The sequence below is a fragment of the Ranitomeya variabilis genome, chromosome 6 (genome assembly GCF_051348905.1).
Source record: "Ranitomeya variabilis isolate aRanVar5 chromosome 6, aRanVar5.hap1, whole genome shotgun sequence".
Classification (NCBI taxonomy): Eukaryota; Metazoa; Chordata; class Amphibia; order Anura; family Dendrobatidae; genus Ranitomeya; species Ranitomeya variabilis.
Window position 1 is genome coordinate 579,034,328 of NC_135237.1, and position 15,469 is coordinate 579,049,796.

The 15,469-nt window shown below is 52.6% G+C and overlaps 1 protein-coding gene across 11 annotated transcripts in view; it reads right to left on the minus strand.

Moving 5' to 3' along the window:
• PLEC (plectin) overlaps positions 1–15,469 on the minus strand; it is a 447,362-nt gene that overhangs the window by 252,713 nt on the left and 179,180 nt on the right. Inside the window, exon 1 of one of the 11 annotated variants that reach the window (XM_077271549.1) lies at positions 11,218–11,332. The exons of 9 other annotated variants lie outside the window; for them this stretch is intronic. In XM_077271549.1, the coding sequence (XP_077127664.1) occupies positions 11,218–11,263 (46 nt within the window). In that variant the 5' untranslated portion in view covers positions 11,264–11,332. Of the gene's footprint in view, positions 1–11,217; positions 11,333–15,469 lie in introns of those variants that run through there. One more of the 11 variants, XM_077271550.1, reaches the window with a different exon arrangement.

The window sequence follows — 15,469 nt, forward strand, 5'->3', positions numbered from 1 at the left end:
GTAATGCATTCTGTAATGCTGTAGATAAGCCCCCGATGTATCCTGAAAGATAAGAAAAAGAGGTTAGATTATACTCACCCAGGGGCGGTCCCGCTGCGGTCCGGTCCAATGGGCGTCGCGGTCCGGGGCCCACCATCTTCATAGGATGGGGTCCTCTTCTTGTCTTGACGTAGCCACCGCAGTGTGGCGACACGCGTTGGGTGTCTGCTGCCCGCACTGACCTCCTTTAGGGTACACATGCCCTCGTAAGCATTCTTGCCCACCTTTGGTATTTACGGGCTATTGCATGCCCTTGCGCTCCAGGTCACCGGTTCTTTCTCCTCTGGTGGGTATTTCATTTATGTCTACCTACAGCATGTAATCTGGTTGGTCACACAGTAATGTACAGGATTGTGTGCACTCTTGTCTTTTTTCAGATCTTATGTCACCCATGGGTTGCCTGTTCAGTTGTTATTAGACATGCACTTTATTTTTGCATCTGAGTGACTGTTAGGACCGGGGGGGGGGGCTGGCTATTTTCAGCCATCATTTTTCAGCCATTTAACCAACTTTGAGGGCAGGCTATTCATCATACTGGGCATGTGTATTTAACCCTTGGTGGGTGGTGCGGTGCTGTGGCCTTATTATGGGCCTTTGGTTCGTTTAGGGATATGTTACATCCCCTTGCTTTTAATGTTTTTAAGTGTTCTGTCTTTTGCATATGTGTAAAATAAAGCTGTTATCTTGTATTTATATAGTGGTGACTCCCGTTTTGTTAGGCCTATCTTTTCTCTTCATATATAATCTACAGCTGTTTTTTAGGCCTAGGTTTGAGTCCCATTGATCGTGGTGCCCCCATTTGCTCTTTTTGGTCCTCTTCTTGTCTTCACGCTGTGGCTCCGGCACAGGTGTACTTTGTCTGTCCTGTTGAGGGCAGAGCAAAGTACTGCAGTGCGCAGGCGCCGGGCCTCTCTGACCTTTCCCTGCGCACTGCAGTACTTTGCTCTGCCCTCAACAGGGAAAATCAGTACACCTGCGCAGGAGCCGCAGCGTGAAGACAAGAAGAGGATGTCATCGTAAGAAGATAGGAGGTGCCGGACCTGGACTGGACCGGACCGCCCCTGGGTGAGTATAATCTAACCTCTTTTTCTCATCTTTCAGGATACATCGGGGGCTTATCTACAGCATTACAGAATGTTGTAGATAAGCCCCTGATGCCGGTGGGCTTAACTCATCTTCCATTTTGGGGGTGACAGGTTCCCTTTAACCATTACTACTCCAGACGCACACAGTTTTACAGCACCATTGTCTCAAGTGTCAGAACGGGAAATGTCAGAGGGGACGGTCTGTAATAGAGGAGCTAAGCTCTTTGCAGGCTGATGTCACCACTGCAGAGAGACCACACCTCCCCTCAGAAGTCACCCCAGGACCCTGCCAACAGGTAGAGAGACCACCCAATCCCTCTGGAGTCACGCTAGGACCACGTAATCCCTTTGGAGTCACCCCACGACCACGTCAACAGACGGAGAGACCACTCCATCCCTCTGGAGACACCCCAGGGCCACGCCAACAGGCAGCGAGACCACGCCATCCCTCTGGAGTCACCTCAGAACCAAGCCAACAAACAGGACTAGCGGCGGACACCGCGTCCTCTCCTAAGCCACCGCGGCACACCACATGCTTCTACTACTAGCAGACAGGCTATTACCTTATGTCTTATTGCAGGATACACAGTCCCCTGGATCCAGTGATCTGCGACTGCACCTATTGGCACCACCAGACCAATAGAAACACTGTAACTTATAACTGAAGAAGGTCTGATGCAAGACCGCAACGTTTTTTTGACTACTACAGTGAATTATATTAAATTACCAGATTGATCACTTCAAGTTGAGTGCCGGGTTTCTTATTATTACTAACTGTGTGGGGACCTACCCTGGCACCGCACATAGTAGTGCGCACGGTCCTCTTTTTCAACAAACAGGGAGAACACTCCATCCCTCTGGAGACACCATGCCATCCCTCTGGAGACACCCCAGGACCACACAAACGGGAAGAGAAACCATGCCATCCCTCTGGAGACACCCCAGGACCACACAAACATGAAGAGAAACCATGCCATCCCTCTGGAGTCACCCCAGGACCACACAAACGGGAAGAGAAACCATGCCATCCCTCTGGAGTCACCCCAGGACCACACAAACGGGAAGAGAAACCATGCCATCCTTCTGGAGTCACCCCAGGACCACACAAACATGAAGAGAAACCATGCCATCCCTCTGGAGTCACCCCAGAACCACACAAACGGGAAGAGAAACCATGCCATCCCTCTGGAGACACCCCAGGACCACACAAACGGGAAGAGAAACCATGCCATCCCTCTGGAGTCACCCCAGAACCACACAACAGGAAGAGAAACCACGCCATCCCTCTGGAGTCACCCCAGAACCACACAAACATGAAGAGAAACCACGCCATCCCTCTGGAGTCACCCCAGAACCACACAAACGGGAAGAGAAACCATGCCATCCCTCTGGAGACACCCCAGGACCACACAAACGGGAAGAGAAACCATGCCATCCCTCTGGAGTCACCCCAGGACCACACAAACGGGAAGAGAAACCATGCCATCCCTCTGGAGTCACCCCAGGACCACACAAACGGGAAGAGAAACCATGCCATCCTTCTGGAGTCACCCCAGGACCACACAAACGGGAAGAGAAACCATGCCATCCCTCTGGAGTCACCCCAGAACCACACAACAGGAAGAGAAACCACGCCATCCCTCTGGAGTCACCCCAGAACCACACAAACATGAAGAGAAACCACGCCATCCCTCTGGAGTCACCCCAGAACCACACAAACGGGAAGAGAAACCATGCCATCCCTCTGGAGACACCCCAGGACCACACAAACGGGAAGAGAAACCATGCCATCCCTCTGGAGTCACCCCAGGACCACACAAACGGGAAGAGAAACCATGCCATCCCTCTGGAGTCACCCCAGGGCCACACCAACAGGAAGATAAACCATGCCATCCCTCTGGAGTCACCCCAGGGCCACACCAACAGGAAGAGAAACCACGCCATTCCTCTGGAGTCACCCCAGGACCACACAAACATGAAGAGAAACCATGCCATCCCTCTGGAGTCACCCCAGAACCACACCAACAGGAAGAGAAACCAAGCCATCCCTCTGGAGTCACCCCAGGACCACACAAACATGAAGAGAAACCACGCCATCCCTCTGGAGTCACCCCAGGACTACACCAACAGGAAGAGAAACCATGCCATCCCTCTGGAGTCACCCCAGGGCCACACAAACATGAAGAGAAACCATGCCATCCCTCTGGAGTCACCCCAGGGCCACACCAACAGGCAGAGAAACCATGCCATCCCTCTGGAGTCACCCCAGGACCACACAAACATGAAGAGAAACCACGCCATCCCTCTGGAGTCACCCCAGGGCCACACAAACATGAAGAGAAACCACGCCATCCCTCTGGAGTCACCCCAGGGCCACACCAACAGGCAGAGAAACCACGCCATCCCTCTGGAGTCACCCCAGGACCACACAAACGGGAAGAGAAACCATGCCATCCCTCTGGAGTCACCCCAGGACCACACAAACGGGAAGAGAAACCATGCCATCCCTCTGGAGTCACCCCAGGGCCACACCAACAGGAAGAGAAACCATGCCATCCCTCTGGAGTCACCCCAGGACCACACAAACAGGCAGAGACCACTCCATCCCTCTGGAGTCACCCCAGGGCCACACCAACAGACGGAGAGACGACATCTCTCTGCAGTCACCCCAGGACCACACCAACAGGAAGAGAAACCATGCAATCCCTCTGGACTAACCCCATGACTACTCCAACAGGCAGCGAGACCACGCCATCCCTCTGGAGACACCCCAGGTCCACACCAACAGGAAGAGAAACCACACCATTCCTCTGGAGTCACCCCAGGACCACACCAACAGGCAGATAAACCACGCCATCCCTCTGGAGTCACCCCAGGACTACACCAACAGGAAGAGAAACCATGCCATCCCTCTGGAGTCACCCCAGGACTACACCAACAGGAAGAGAAACCATGCCATCCCTCTGGAGTCACCCCAGGACCACACCAACAGGAAGAGAAACCATGCAATCCCTCTGGACTAACCCGATGACCACTGCAACAGGCAGCGAGACCATGCCATCCCTCTGGAGTCACCCCAGGGTCACACCAACAGACGGAGAGACAACGCCATCTCTATGGAGTCACCTCAGAACCACGCCAACAAACAGGGACACCACGCCATCTCTCTGGAGTCACTTCAGAACCACGCCAACAAATAGGGAGACCACGCCATCCCTCTGGAATCACCCCACGACCATGCCAACAGGCAGGGAGACCACATCATCTCTCCGGAGTCACCCCAGGGCCACACCAACAGGCAGAGAGAGAGGCCATGCCATCCCACTGGAGTCACCCCAGGCCCATGCCACAGATTGGGAGACCACGCCATCCCTCTGGAGTCACGCCAAGACCACACCAACAGGCAGAGAGACCATGCCATCCCTCTGGAGTCACCTCAGGACCACACCATGCCTCTAAAGTCACCCCAGGATCACGCTAACAGGCGGAAATCATGCCATCCCTCAGGAGTCACCCCAAAACCACACCAACAGGCAGGGAGACAACGCCATCCCTCAGCAGTCACCACAGGACTGGGCTGACAGGCACAGAGACCACGTCATAATAATAATTTTACTTCTATAGCGCCTACATATTACACAGTACTTTACATTTTGGAGGGGACTTGTACAGACAATAGACATTACAGAACAATAATTGCATAAATCAACAGATACAGGAGAAATGAGAGCTCTGCTAGCAAGCTTACAATCTATGAGGAAATAGGGGAAACCAGGAGCCACCCCTGGACTTCGTCATCCCTCTGGAGTCACCCCAGGAACACTCCAACAGGCAAAGAGACCACACTATCCCTCAGAAGTCACCCCAGGACCTCGCCAATAGACAGAGAGACCACTCCAACGGGCAAAGAGACCACGCCATCTCTCAGAAGTCACCCCAGGACTGCACCAACAGGCAGAAACCATGCCATCCCTCTGTAGTCACCCCAGGACTGCATCAACAGAGGCCTTGCAATTCCTCTGGAGTCACCCCAGGAACACTCCAACGGGCAGAGCGCCCAAGCCATCCCTAAGGATTCACCCCAGGACAGCGCTAACAGGCAGAGAGAAAACAGCAGTACCTGGCATTATCCATGAGACGGATCAATAGAGAAACAGTGGACGTAGAGCGGCCACCACTCGCTGCTTCATCAGAGCCACAGACAGAAATAAAATATTACCATCTGGAACAACAATTAAACCTCTCTATAAATATAAATGTGAAAACAATACCTTTATCCTAGTCTGTCTCTACTGAGATCTGATCCAGGCCCGAAGCCTGGAATTCCACTGCTGAGGCATTCTTAATCCTGTCAGGTGCAGTGCGACAGAGACCTACATGAGGAGACACGATGATTTGCTTCTTCACTGGGTCTTCGTGCCATCACCTGGCAGGAATCAGGCCTGTTGCCATAGTGCAGACTCAGGCTTTGGCCCGGAAAATCAAGTGAACTGGCGAAGGACGAGATTTACACAAATAGACAAACGTTTTTCACTCCTTGAGTGTCTACTAAAGGGGTTTTACATGTCATTACTAGAGATGAGCGAGTATTTCAATATTCGGTTTGAATTACGATCGCCGTACTTGCAATAGTTGCCGAACATAGCTGAATGCGATTGGAGGCAATGGGAGTACAGATGTGCAAATACGTTCATAAACGATCATCAAACATAAAAAGCGGCACGAATATGGAAAATATGGCCAGTAGTGCTAGTGGGTGTGGTGGTTTTTAATTGCAACAGGCTCCTAGCTACCCATAAATTCAGGCTTCAAAGAGAGGTATTCACATCTACCCAGAAATTCAGACTTCAGTCTTTGAGCATTGTTCACACTAGACACATAGGGTCCCAGCAGTTCTCAGAACGCCTTGTCGTTGGCTGCATGAATTGGCCAAATTATGTGCTAAGCGTCTCAGTTGCTTCCTATTATCCAGAAGCAGTATTGACATGCTTTAGCGCTACAGAGTGCAACTTTTTCTGTTTACTTTATTGGCAGTGAACATGCCAGCCACAAACTTGAGAGCGTCACTTCAGAGAGTGCCAACACGCAACCTCCATTCCCACAATGCAGCAGGAAGAGCCGTGTGCCAAGACGTGTGGACTTTGTGACTAAGTCTACACTTGACGCTATCACCAGGACCCTTACATACATGACAGAAAACAGAGGAACGGCGCCCAAAGGTAAAAGTCTCAAACAGTAGAGGCATGGAGGAAGCATCTCCAGGAGTGAGGGTTACACAAGGGATGGCGAACACGTCTCCAGGAGTAGATGGCACAGAGGGATCGAGGACGCGTCTCCAGGAATAGAGGGAACAGAGGAATGGAGAAAGCGTCTCCAGGAGTAGATGGCACAGAGGGATGGAGGACGCGTCTCCAGGAGTAGAGGGCACAGAGGGATGGAGAACGCGTCTCCAGGAGTAGAGGGCACAGAGGGATGGAGAAGGCGTCTCCTGGTTTAGAGGGCACAGAGGGATGAAGAACGCGTCTCCAGGAGTAGAGAGCACAGAGGGATGGAGGATGCGTCTCCAGGAGTAGATGGCACAGAGGGATGGAGGACGCGCGTCTCCAGGAGTAGAGGGCACAGAGGGATGAAGAACGCGTCTCCAGGAGTAGAGAGCACAGAGGGATGGAGGACGCGTCTCCAGGAGTAGAGGGCACAGAGGGATGGAGAACGCGTCTCCAGGAGTAGAGGGCACAGAGGGATGGAGAAGGCGTCTCCTGGTTTAGAGGGCACAGAGGGATGAAGAACGCGTCTCCAGGAGTAGAGGGCACAGAGGGATGGAGGACGCGCGTCTCCAGGAGTAGAGGGCACAGAGGGATGGAGAACGCGTCTCCAGGAGTAGAGGGCACAGAGGGATGGAGAAGGCGTCTCCTGGTTTAGAGGGCACAGAGGGATGAAGGATGCGTCTCCAGGAGTAGAGAGCACAGAGGGATGGAGGATGCGTCTCCAGGAGTAGAGGGCACAGAGGGATGGAGAACGCGTCTCCAGGAGTAGAGGGCACAGAGGGATGGAGAAGGCGTCTCCTGGTTTAGAGGGCACAGAGGGATGAAGAACGCGTCTCCAGGAGTAGAGAGCACAGAGGGATGGAGGATGCGTCTCCAGGAGTAGAGGGCACAGAGGGATGGAGAACGCGTCTCCTGGTTTAGAGGGCACAGAGGGATGGAGAAGGCGTCTCCTGGTTTAGAGGGCACAGAGGGATGGAGGACGCGTCTCCAGGAGTAGAGAGCACAGAGGGATGGAGGATGCGTCTCCAGGAGTAGATGGCACAGAGGGATGGAGGACGCGTCTCCAGGAGTAGAGGGCACAGAGGGATGGAGAACGCGTCTCCAGGAGTAGAGGGCACAGAGGGATGGAGAAGGCGTCTCCTGGTTTAGAGGGCACAGAGGGATGAAGGATGCGTCTCCAGGAGTAGAGAGCACAGAGGGATGGAGGATGCGTCTCCAGGAGTAGATGGCACAGAGGGATGGAGGACGCGTCTCCAGGAGTAGAGGGAACAGAGGAATGGAGAAAGCGTCTCCAGGAGTAGATGGCACAGAGGGATGGAGAACGCGTCTCCAGGAGTAGAGGGCACAGAGGGATGGAGAACGCGTCTCCAGGAGTAGAGGGCACAGAGGGATGGAGAACGCGTCTCCAGGAGTAGAGGGCACAGAGGGATGGATAACGCGTCTCCAGGAGTAGATGGCACAGAGGGATGGAGGACGCGTCTCCAGGAGTAGAGGGCACAGAGGGATGGAGAACGCGTCTCCAGGAGTAGAGGGCACAGAGGGATGGAGAAGGCGTCTCCTGGTTTAGAGGGCACAGAGGGATGAAGGATGCGTCTCCAGGAGTAGAAGGCACAGAGGGATGGAGGACGCTTCTCCAGGAGTAGAGAGCACAGAGGGATGGAGGATGCGTCTCCAGGAGTAGATGGCACAGAGGGATGGAGGATGCGTCTCCAGGAGTAGATGGCACAGAGGGATGGAGGACGCGTCTCCAGGAGTAGATGGCACAGAGGGATGGAGAAAGCGTCTCCAGGAGAGGAGGTTACACGGGGATGGAGGAAGCTTCTCTACGAGTGGAGGTTACACAAGGATGGAGGACGCTTCTCCAGAAGTGGACGTTACAAAGGGATGGAGGATGCTTTTCCAGGACTGGAGGTTACACAGGGATGCAGGACACATCTCCAGGAGTGGAGGTCACAGAGGGATGGAGGTCATGTGTCCAGGAGTGGAGGTTACAGAGGAATGGAGTGTCACCTCCTCCATCTGGGCGCTCCTGGTACCCGATTTTAGGGACTTATGTTTGGCAGTGATAAGATAACTCTCTGGGAAAACACCAGGTACTGCCCTGATTAAGGAGGTGCGCCATGCAGAAAGCCAAAACGACAGATTATAGAACACAGCTAGAACCAGAAATTATATGGACCATTCAGGACCCTACAGATCAGTGACACTACAGATATCACTGATCCCACAGGACCCTACAGATATCACGAACCCAACAAATATCACTGACCCCATAGATATTTACAGATATCCCTGACCCCACGGGACCCTACAGATCACTGACCTCACAGGACGCTACAGATATCATTGACCTCACAAAGATCACTGACCCTACAGATATCACTGACCCTACAGATATCTACAGATATCACTGACCCCACAGGACCCTACAGAACGACCCTACATATATCTACAGATATCACTGACCCCACAGGACCCTATAGATCCCTGACCCTATAGATATCTACTGATATAACTTACCCCACAGGACCCTACAGATATCACTGACCGTACAGGATGCTACAGATATCACTGACCCTACATACAGTGGGGCAAAAAAGTATTTAGTCAGTCAGCAATAGTGCAAGTTCCACCACTTAAAAAGATGAGAGGCGTCTGTAATTTACATCATAGGTAGACCACAACTATGGGAGACAAACTGAGAAAAAAAAATCCAGAAAATCACATTGTCTGTTTTTTTAGCATTTTATTTGCATATTATGGTGGAAAATAAGTATTTGGTCAGAAACAAAATTTCATCTCAATACTTTGTAATATTTCCTTTGTTGGCAATGACAGAGGTCAAACGTTTTCTGTAAGTCTTCACAAGGTTTTCTGGATTTTTTTTTCTCAGTTTGTCTCCCATAGTTGAGGTCTACCTATGATGTAAATTACAGACGCCTCTCATCTTTTTAAGTGGTGGAACTTGCACTATTGCTGACTGACTAAATACTTTTTTGCCCCACTGTATATCTACAGATATCACTGACCCCACAGGACCCTACAGAACAACCCTACATATATCTACAGATATCACTGACCCAACAGGACCCTACAGAACGACACTAGAGAACACTGACCCCACAAATCTCACTGACCCCCATTATACAAATATCACTTAAACCACAGGACCCTACAGATCACCAACCCCACAGATATCTACAGATATCACTGACCCCACTGGACCCTACAGATATCACTGACCCTACAGATATCACTGACCCCACAGGACCCTACAGATCACCAACTCCACATATCACTGACCCTACAGATATAACTGATCCCACAGATCACTGACCCTAGAGATAACACTGACCCCACAAATCTCACTGACCCCAAAGATATCTACAGATATCCCTGACCCCACAGATCATCAACCCTACAGATATCACTGACCCCACAGATATCTACAGATATCACGGACCCTACGTCCTCCTGTACATTTCCCACCGCCCCACTCGTTGCCACAATAATAAGTATGTGCACTAGTTCCCCACCCATGTGGTACACACAGAGGGGGCTGCCATGTGCCTGGGAGCTCCGCATTGTAGCTGCAGCACAGACAGCTGATTCAGCAGCAGCAGCAGCGGCCCCCCATGTACACAGCTCGCTCTGGTGCTGCCACAGGTGGAGGGGTCCCAGCATTGCACTGGGGTCACAGAGGGGCTGCTGGGGGTGTATGATCAGTAATTAGGGTGAGTGTGCCAAGGAGTGGTCTCTTTATGAATGTTAGAACTTGGGGTCTCTACAGTCAGTCTTTCACAGGGGGCTCTGCTTGGCCATATTTATTTGTGCAGGGGTCCAATACTCTGCTTATCAGTCATGGTGTTCCTGCCCTAGAACCTGCATGGTCCTCACTGGGGGCTCGGCTAGATTAGGGATGTCCTGTACTGGGCTCTGTCATCAGTCTGGGGGTCCTGTGCTTCTATCTGCTCAGTCAGGATCCCCAGGATGACTAAACAGGCTGAGCCCCCCAGTCCTCTGCTGCGCTGTCTGCTCAGCCACTACTGGGGGGCTGACCAAGCATAAGCTCGAGAAGTGGGCCCCATGTAGGGCGCCTTGCTGAGCTTTGCCCACCAGTCTGGGGGGGTCCGGTTTATTACTGAACTTGGTCAGTACCGGGGGCTCAGCCAAGTTACTTGACAAAATGGAGGGGGGCAATGGGAGAGGGGTCCTGTATAGATCTCAGTTTGGACAGTACTGGGAGACTCATACTATACACTGGGGGAGGGGGGCTGTGCTCGGCTCACTTGTGGGGGCTCTGGGCATTCATCAGCTCCAGTCACAATTGGGGGATCCGCTGCCGTAGTCTTGGGAGTTGGTCCTGTGCCGACTCCACTTGCTCAGTTTGGGGGCTCTGTTCTACAATTTAAGGGGCTTGCTGGACCCTGCTCCCCACAGTCTAGGGGGCTCTGCCGGACCCCGCTCCCCAGTCTAGGGGGCTCTACCGAACCCCGCTCCCCAGTCTAGGGGGCTCTGCCGGACCCCGCTCCCCGGTCTAGGGGGCTGTGCCGGACCCCGCTCCCCTGGACCCTGCTCCCCAGTCTAGGGGGCTCTGCTGGACCCCGCTCCCCAGTCTGGGGGGCTCTGCTGGACCCTACACCCCAGTCAGGGGGGCTCTGCTGGACCCTGCTCCCCAGTCTGGGGGGCTCTGCTGGACCCTACACCCCAGTCTGGGGGGCACTGCTGGACCCCGCTCCCCAGTCTGGGGGGCTCTGCTGGACCCCGCTCCCCAGTCTGGGGGGCTCTGCCGCACACATCGTTAACCCCATGGCTGCGGGCCGGCTTACCTTTCAGGGAGGTGATCTCCTGCTGGATGCTGCGGGAGGAGTCCATGCTGCGGCTGCTGCTGCCCGGGGCTCTGCCGGACGGAGCTCTGCCGGACCGCACTGATGCTGCGCCCGGGACCCGCCCTGCTCACCCGCAGCGGGCGCAGGAGCCAATGGCAGAGGGGCGGGAGGCAGCGCTCAGTCACTGCAGCATCCCGGACACAGGGAGCCAGCGCGGGGACACAGGGCGAGCAGAGAGCACGTGTAGTGCGGGGCCCGGATGTACCGCATCCACCCACGGGACACCGGCACAGCACGCTCAGTACCCCCGGGGAGATTACATACCACACCGCAGAGGGTTAGATACCACACCGGAGAGGATTAGATACCACACCGGAGAGGATTAGATACCACACCGGAGAGGATTAGATACACAGCGCAGCACTCTGTACCAGAAAGATTAGATACCACACCGGAGAGGATTAGATACACAGCGCAGCACTCTGTACCAGAAAGATTAGATACCACACCGGAGAGATTAGATACACAGCGCAGCACTCTGCACCACCGGAGAGATTAGATACCACACCGGAGAGGATTAGATACACAGCGCAGCACTCTGTACCGGAGAGATTAGATACCACACCGGAGAGATTAGATGCACAGCACAGCACTCTGTACCATAAAGATTAGATACCACACCGGAGAGCTTAGATACACAGCGCAGCACTCTGCACCACCGGAGAGATTAGATACCACACCGGAGAGATTAGATGCACAGCACAGCACTCTGTACCATAAAGATTAGATACCACACCGGAGAGCTTAGATACACAGCGCAGCACTCTGCACCACCGGAGAGATTAGATACCACACCGGAGAGGATTAGATACACAGCGCAGCACTCTGCACCACCGGAGAGATTAGATACCACACCGGAGAGGATTAGATACACAGCGCAGCACTCTGCACCACCGGAGAGATTAGATACCACACCGGAGAGGATTAGATACACAGCGCAGCACTCTGCACCACCGGAGAGATTAGATACCACACCGGAGAGATTAGGATACACAGCGCAGCACTCTGCACCACCGGAGAGATTAGATACCACACCGGAGAGGATTAGATACACAGCGCAGCACTCTGCACCACCAGAGAGATTAGATACACAGCGCAGCACTCTGTACCAGAGAGATTAGATACCACACCGGAGAGATTAGATGCACAGCACAGCACTCTGTACCATAAAGATTAGATACCACACCGGAGAGCTTAGATACACAGCGCAGCACTCTGCACCACCGGAGAGATTAGATACCACACCGGAGAGGATTAGATACACAGCGCAGCACTCTGCACCACCGGAGAGATTAGATACCACACCGGAGAGGATTAGATACACAGCGCAGCACTCTGCACCACCGGAGAGATTAGATACACAGCGCAGCACTCTGTACCAGAGAGATTAGATACCACACCGGAGAGATTAGATACACAGCACAGCACTCAGTACCAGAAAGATTAGATACCACACCGGAGAGATTAGATACACAGCGCAGCACTCTGCACCACCGGAGAGATTAGATACCACACCGGAGAGGATTAGATACACAGCGCAGCACTCTGCACCACCGGAGAGATTAGATACACAGCGCAGCACTCTGTACCAGAGAGATTAGATACCACACCGGAGAGATTAGATACACAGCACAGCACTCAGTACCAGAAAGATTAGATACCACACCGGAGAGATTAGATACACAGCGCAGCACTCTGCACCACCGGAGAGATTAGATACCACACCGGAGAGGATTAGATACACAGCGCAGCACTCTGCACCACCGGAGAGATTAGATACACAGCGCAGCACTCTGTACCAGAGAGATTAGATACCACACCGGAGAGATTAGATACACAGCACAGCACTCAGTACCAGAAAGATTAGATACCACACCGGAGAGATTAGATACACAGCGCAGCACTCTGCACCACCGGAGAGATTAGATACCACACCGGAGAGGATTAGATACACAGCGCAGCACTCTGCACCACCGGAGAGATTAGATACACAGCACAGCATTCTGTACCGGAGAGATTAGATACCACACCGGAGAGATTAGATACACAGCACTCTGTACCATAAAGATTAGATACCACACCGGAGAGGATTAGATACACAGCGCAGCACTCTGTAAGAGAGAGATTAGATACCACACCGGAGAGGATTAGATACACAGCGCAGCACTCTGTACCACCGGAGAGCTTAGATACCACACCGGAGAGATTAGCTACACAGCGCAGCATTCTGCACCACCGGAGAGATTAGATACCACACCGGAGAGGATTAGATACACAGCGCAGCACTCTGCACCACCAGAGAGATTAGATACACAGCGCAGCACTCTGTACCACCAGAGAGATTAGATACCACACCGGAGATTTTGGATACACAGCGCAGCACTCTGCACCACCGAAGAGATTAGATACACAGCGCAGCACTCTGTACCAGAGAGATTAGATACCACACCGGAGAGATTAGATACCACACCGGAGAGGATTAGATACACAGCGCAGCACTCTGCACCACCGGAGAGATTAGATACCACACCGGAGAGGATTAGATACACAGCGCAGCACTCTGTACCACCGGAGAGATTAGATACACAGCACAGCACTCTGCACCACCAGAGAGATTAGATACACAGCGCAGCACTCTGTACCAGAGAGATTAGATACCACACCGGAGAGATTAGATACACAGCGCAGCACTCTGTACCAGAGAGATTAGATACCACACCGGAGAGATTAGATACACAGCACTCTGTACCATAAAGATTAGATACCACACCGGAGAGGATTAGATACACAGCGCAGCACTCTGTAAGAGAGAGATTAGATACCACACCGGAGAGGATTAGATACACAGCGCAGCACTCTGTACCACCGGAGAGATTAGATACCACACCGGAGAGGATTAGATACACAGTGCAGCACTCTGCACCACCGGAGAGATTAGATACCACACCGGAGAGATTAGCTACACAGCGCAGCATTCTGCACCACCGGAGAGATTAGATACCACACCGGAGAGGATTAGATACACAGCGCAGCACTCTGCACCACCAGAGAGATTAGATACCACACCGGAGAGATTAGCTACACAGCGCAGCATTCTGCACCACCGGAGAGATTAGATACCACACCGGAGAGGATTAGATACACAGCGCAGCACTCTGCACCACCGGAGAGATTAGATACACAGCGCAGCACTCTGTACCAGAGAGATTAGATACCACACCGGAGAGATTAGATACACAGCACAGCACTCAGTACCAGAAAGATTAGATACCACACCGGAGAGATTAGATACACAGCGCAGCACTCTGCACCACCGGAGAGATTAGATACCACACCGGAGAGGATTAGATACACAGCGCAGCACTCTGCACCACCGGAGAGATTAGATACACAGCACAGCATTCTGTACCGGAGAGATTAGATACCACACCGGAGAGATTAGATACACAGCACTCTGTACCATAAAGATTAGATACCACACCGGAGAGGATTAGATACACAGCGCAGCACTCTGCACCACCAGAGAGATTAGATACACAGCGCAGCACTCTGTACCACCAGAGATATTAGATACCACACCGGAGATTTTGGATACACAGCGCAGCACTCTGTACCAGAGAGATTAGATACCACACCGGAGAGATTAGATACCACACCGGAGAGGATTAGATACACAGCGCAGCACTCTGCACCACCGGAGAGATTAGATACCACACCGGAGAGGATTAGATACACAGCGCAGCACTCTGTACCACCGGAGAGATTAGATACACAGCACAGCACTCTGCACCACCAGAGAGATTAGATACACAGCGCAGCACTCTGTACCAGAGAGATTAGATACCACACCGGAGAGATTAGATACACAGCGCAGCACTCTGTACCAGAGAGATTAGATACCACACCGGAGAGATTAGATACACAGCACAGCACTCTGTACCATAAAGATTAGATACCACACCGGAGAGGATTAGATACACAGCGCAGCACTCTGTAAGAGAGAGATTAGATACCACACCGGAGAGGATTAGATACACAGCGCAGCACTCTGCACCACCGGAGAGATTAGATACCACACCGGAGAGATTAGCTACACAGCGCAGCATTCTGCACCACCGGAGAGATTAGATACCACACCGGAGAGGATTAGATACACAGCGCAGCACTCTGCACCACCAGAGAGATTAGATAC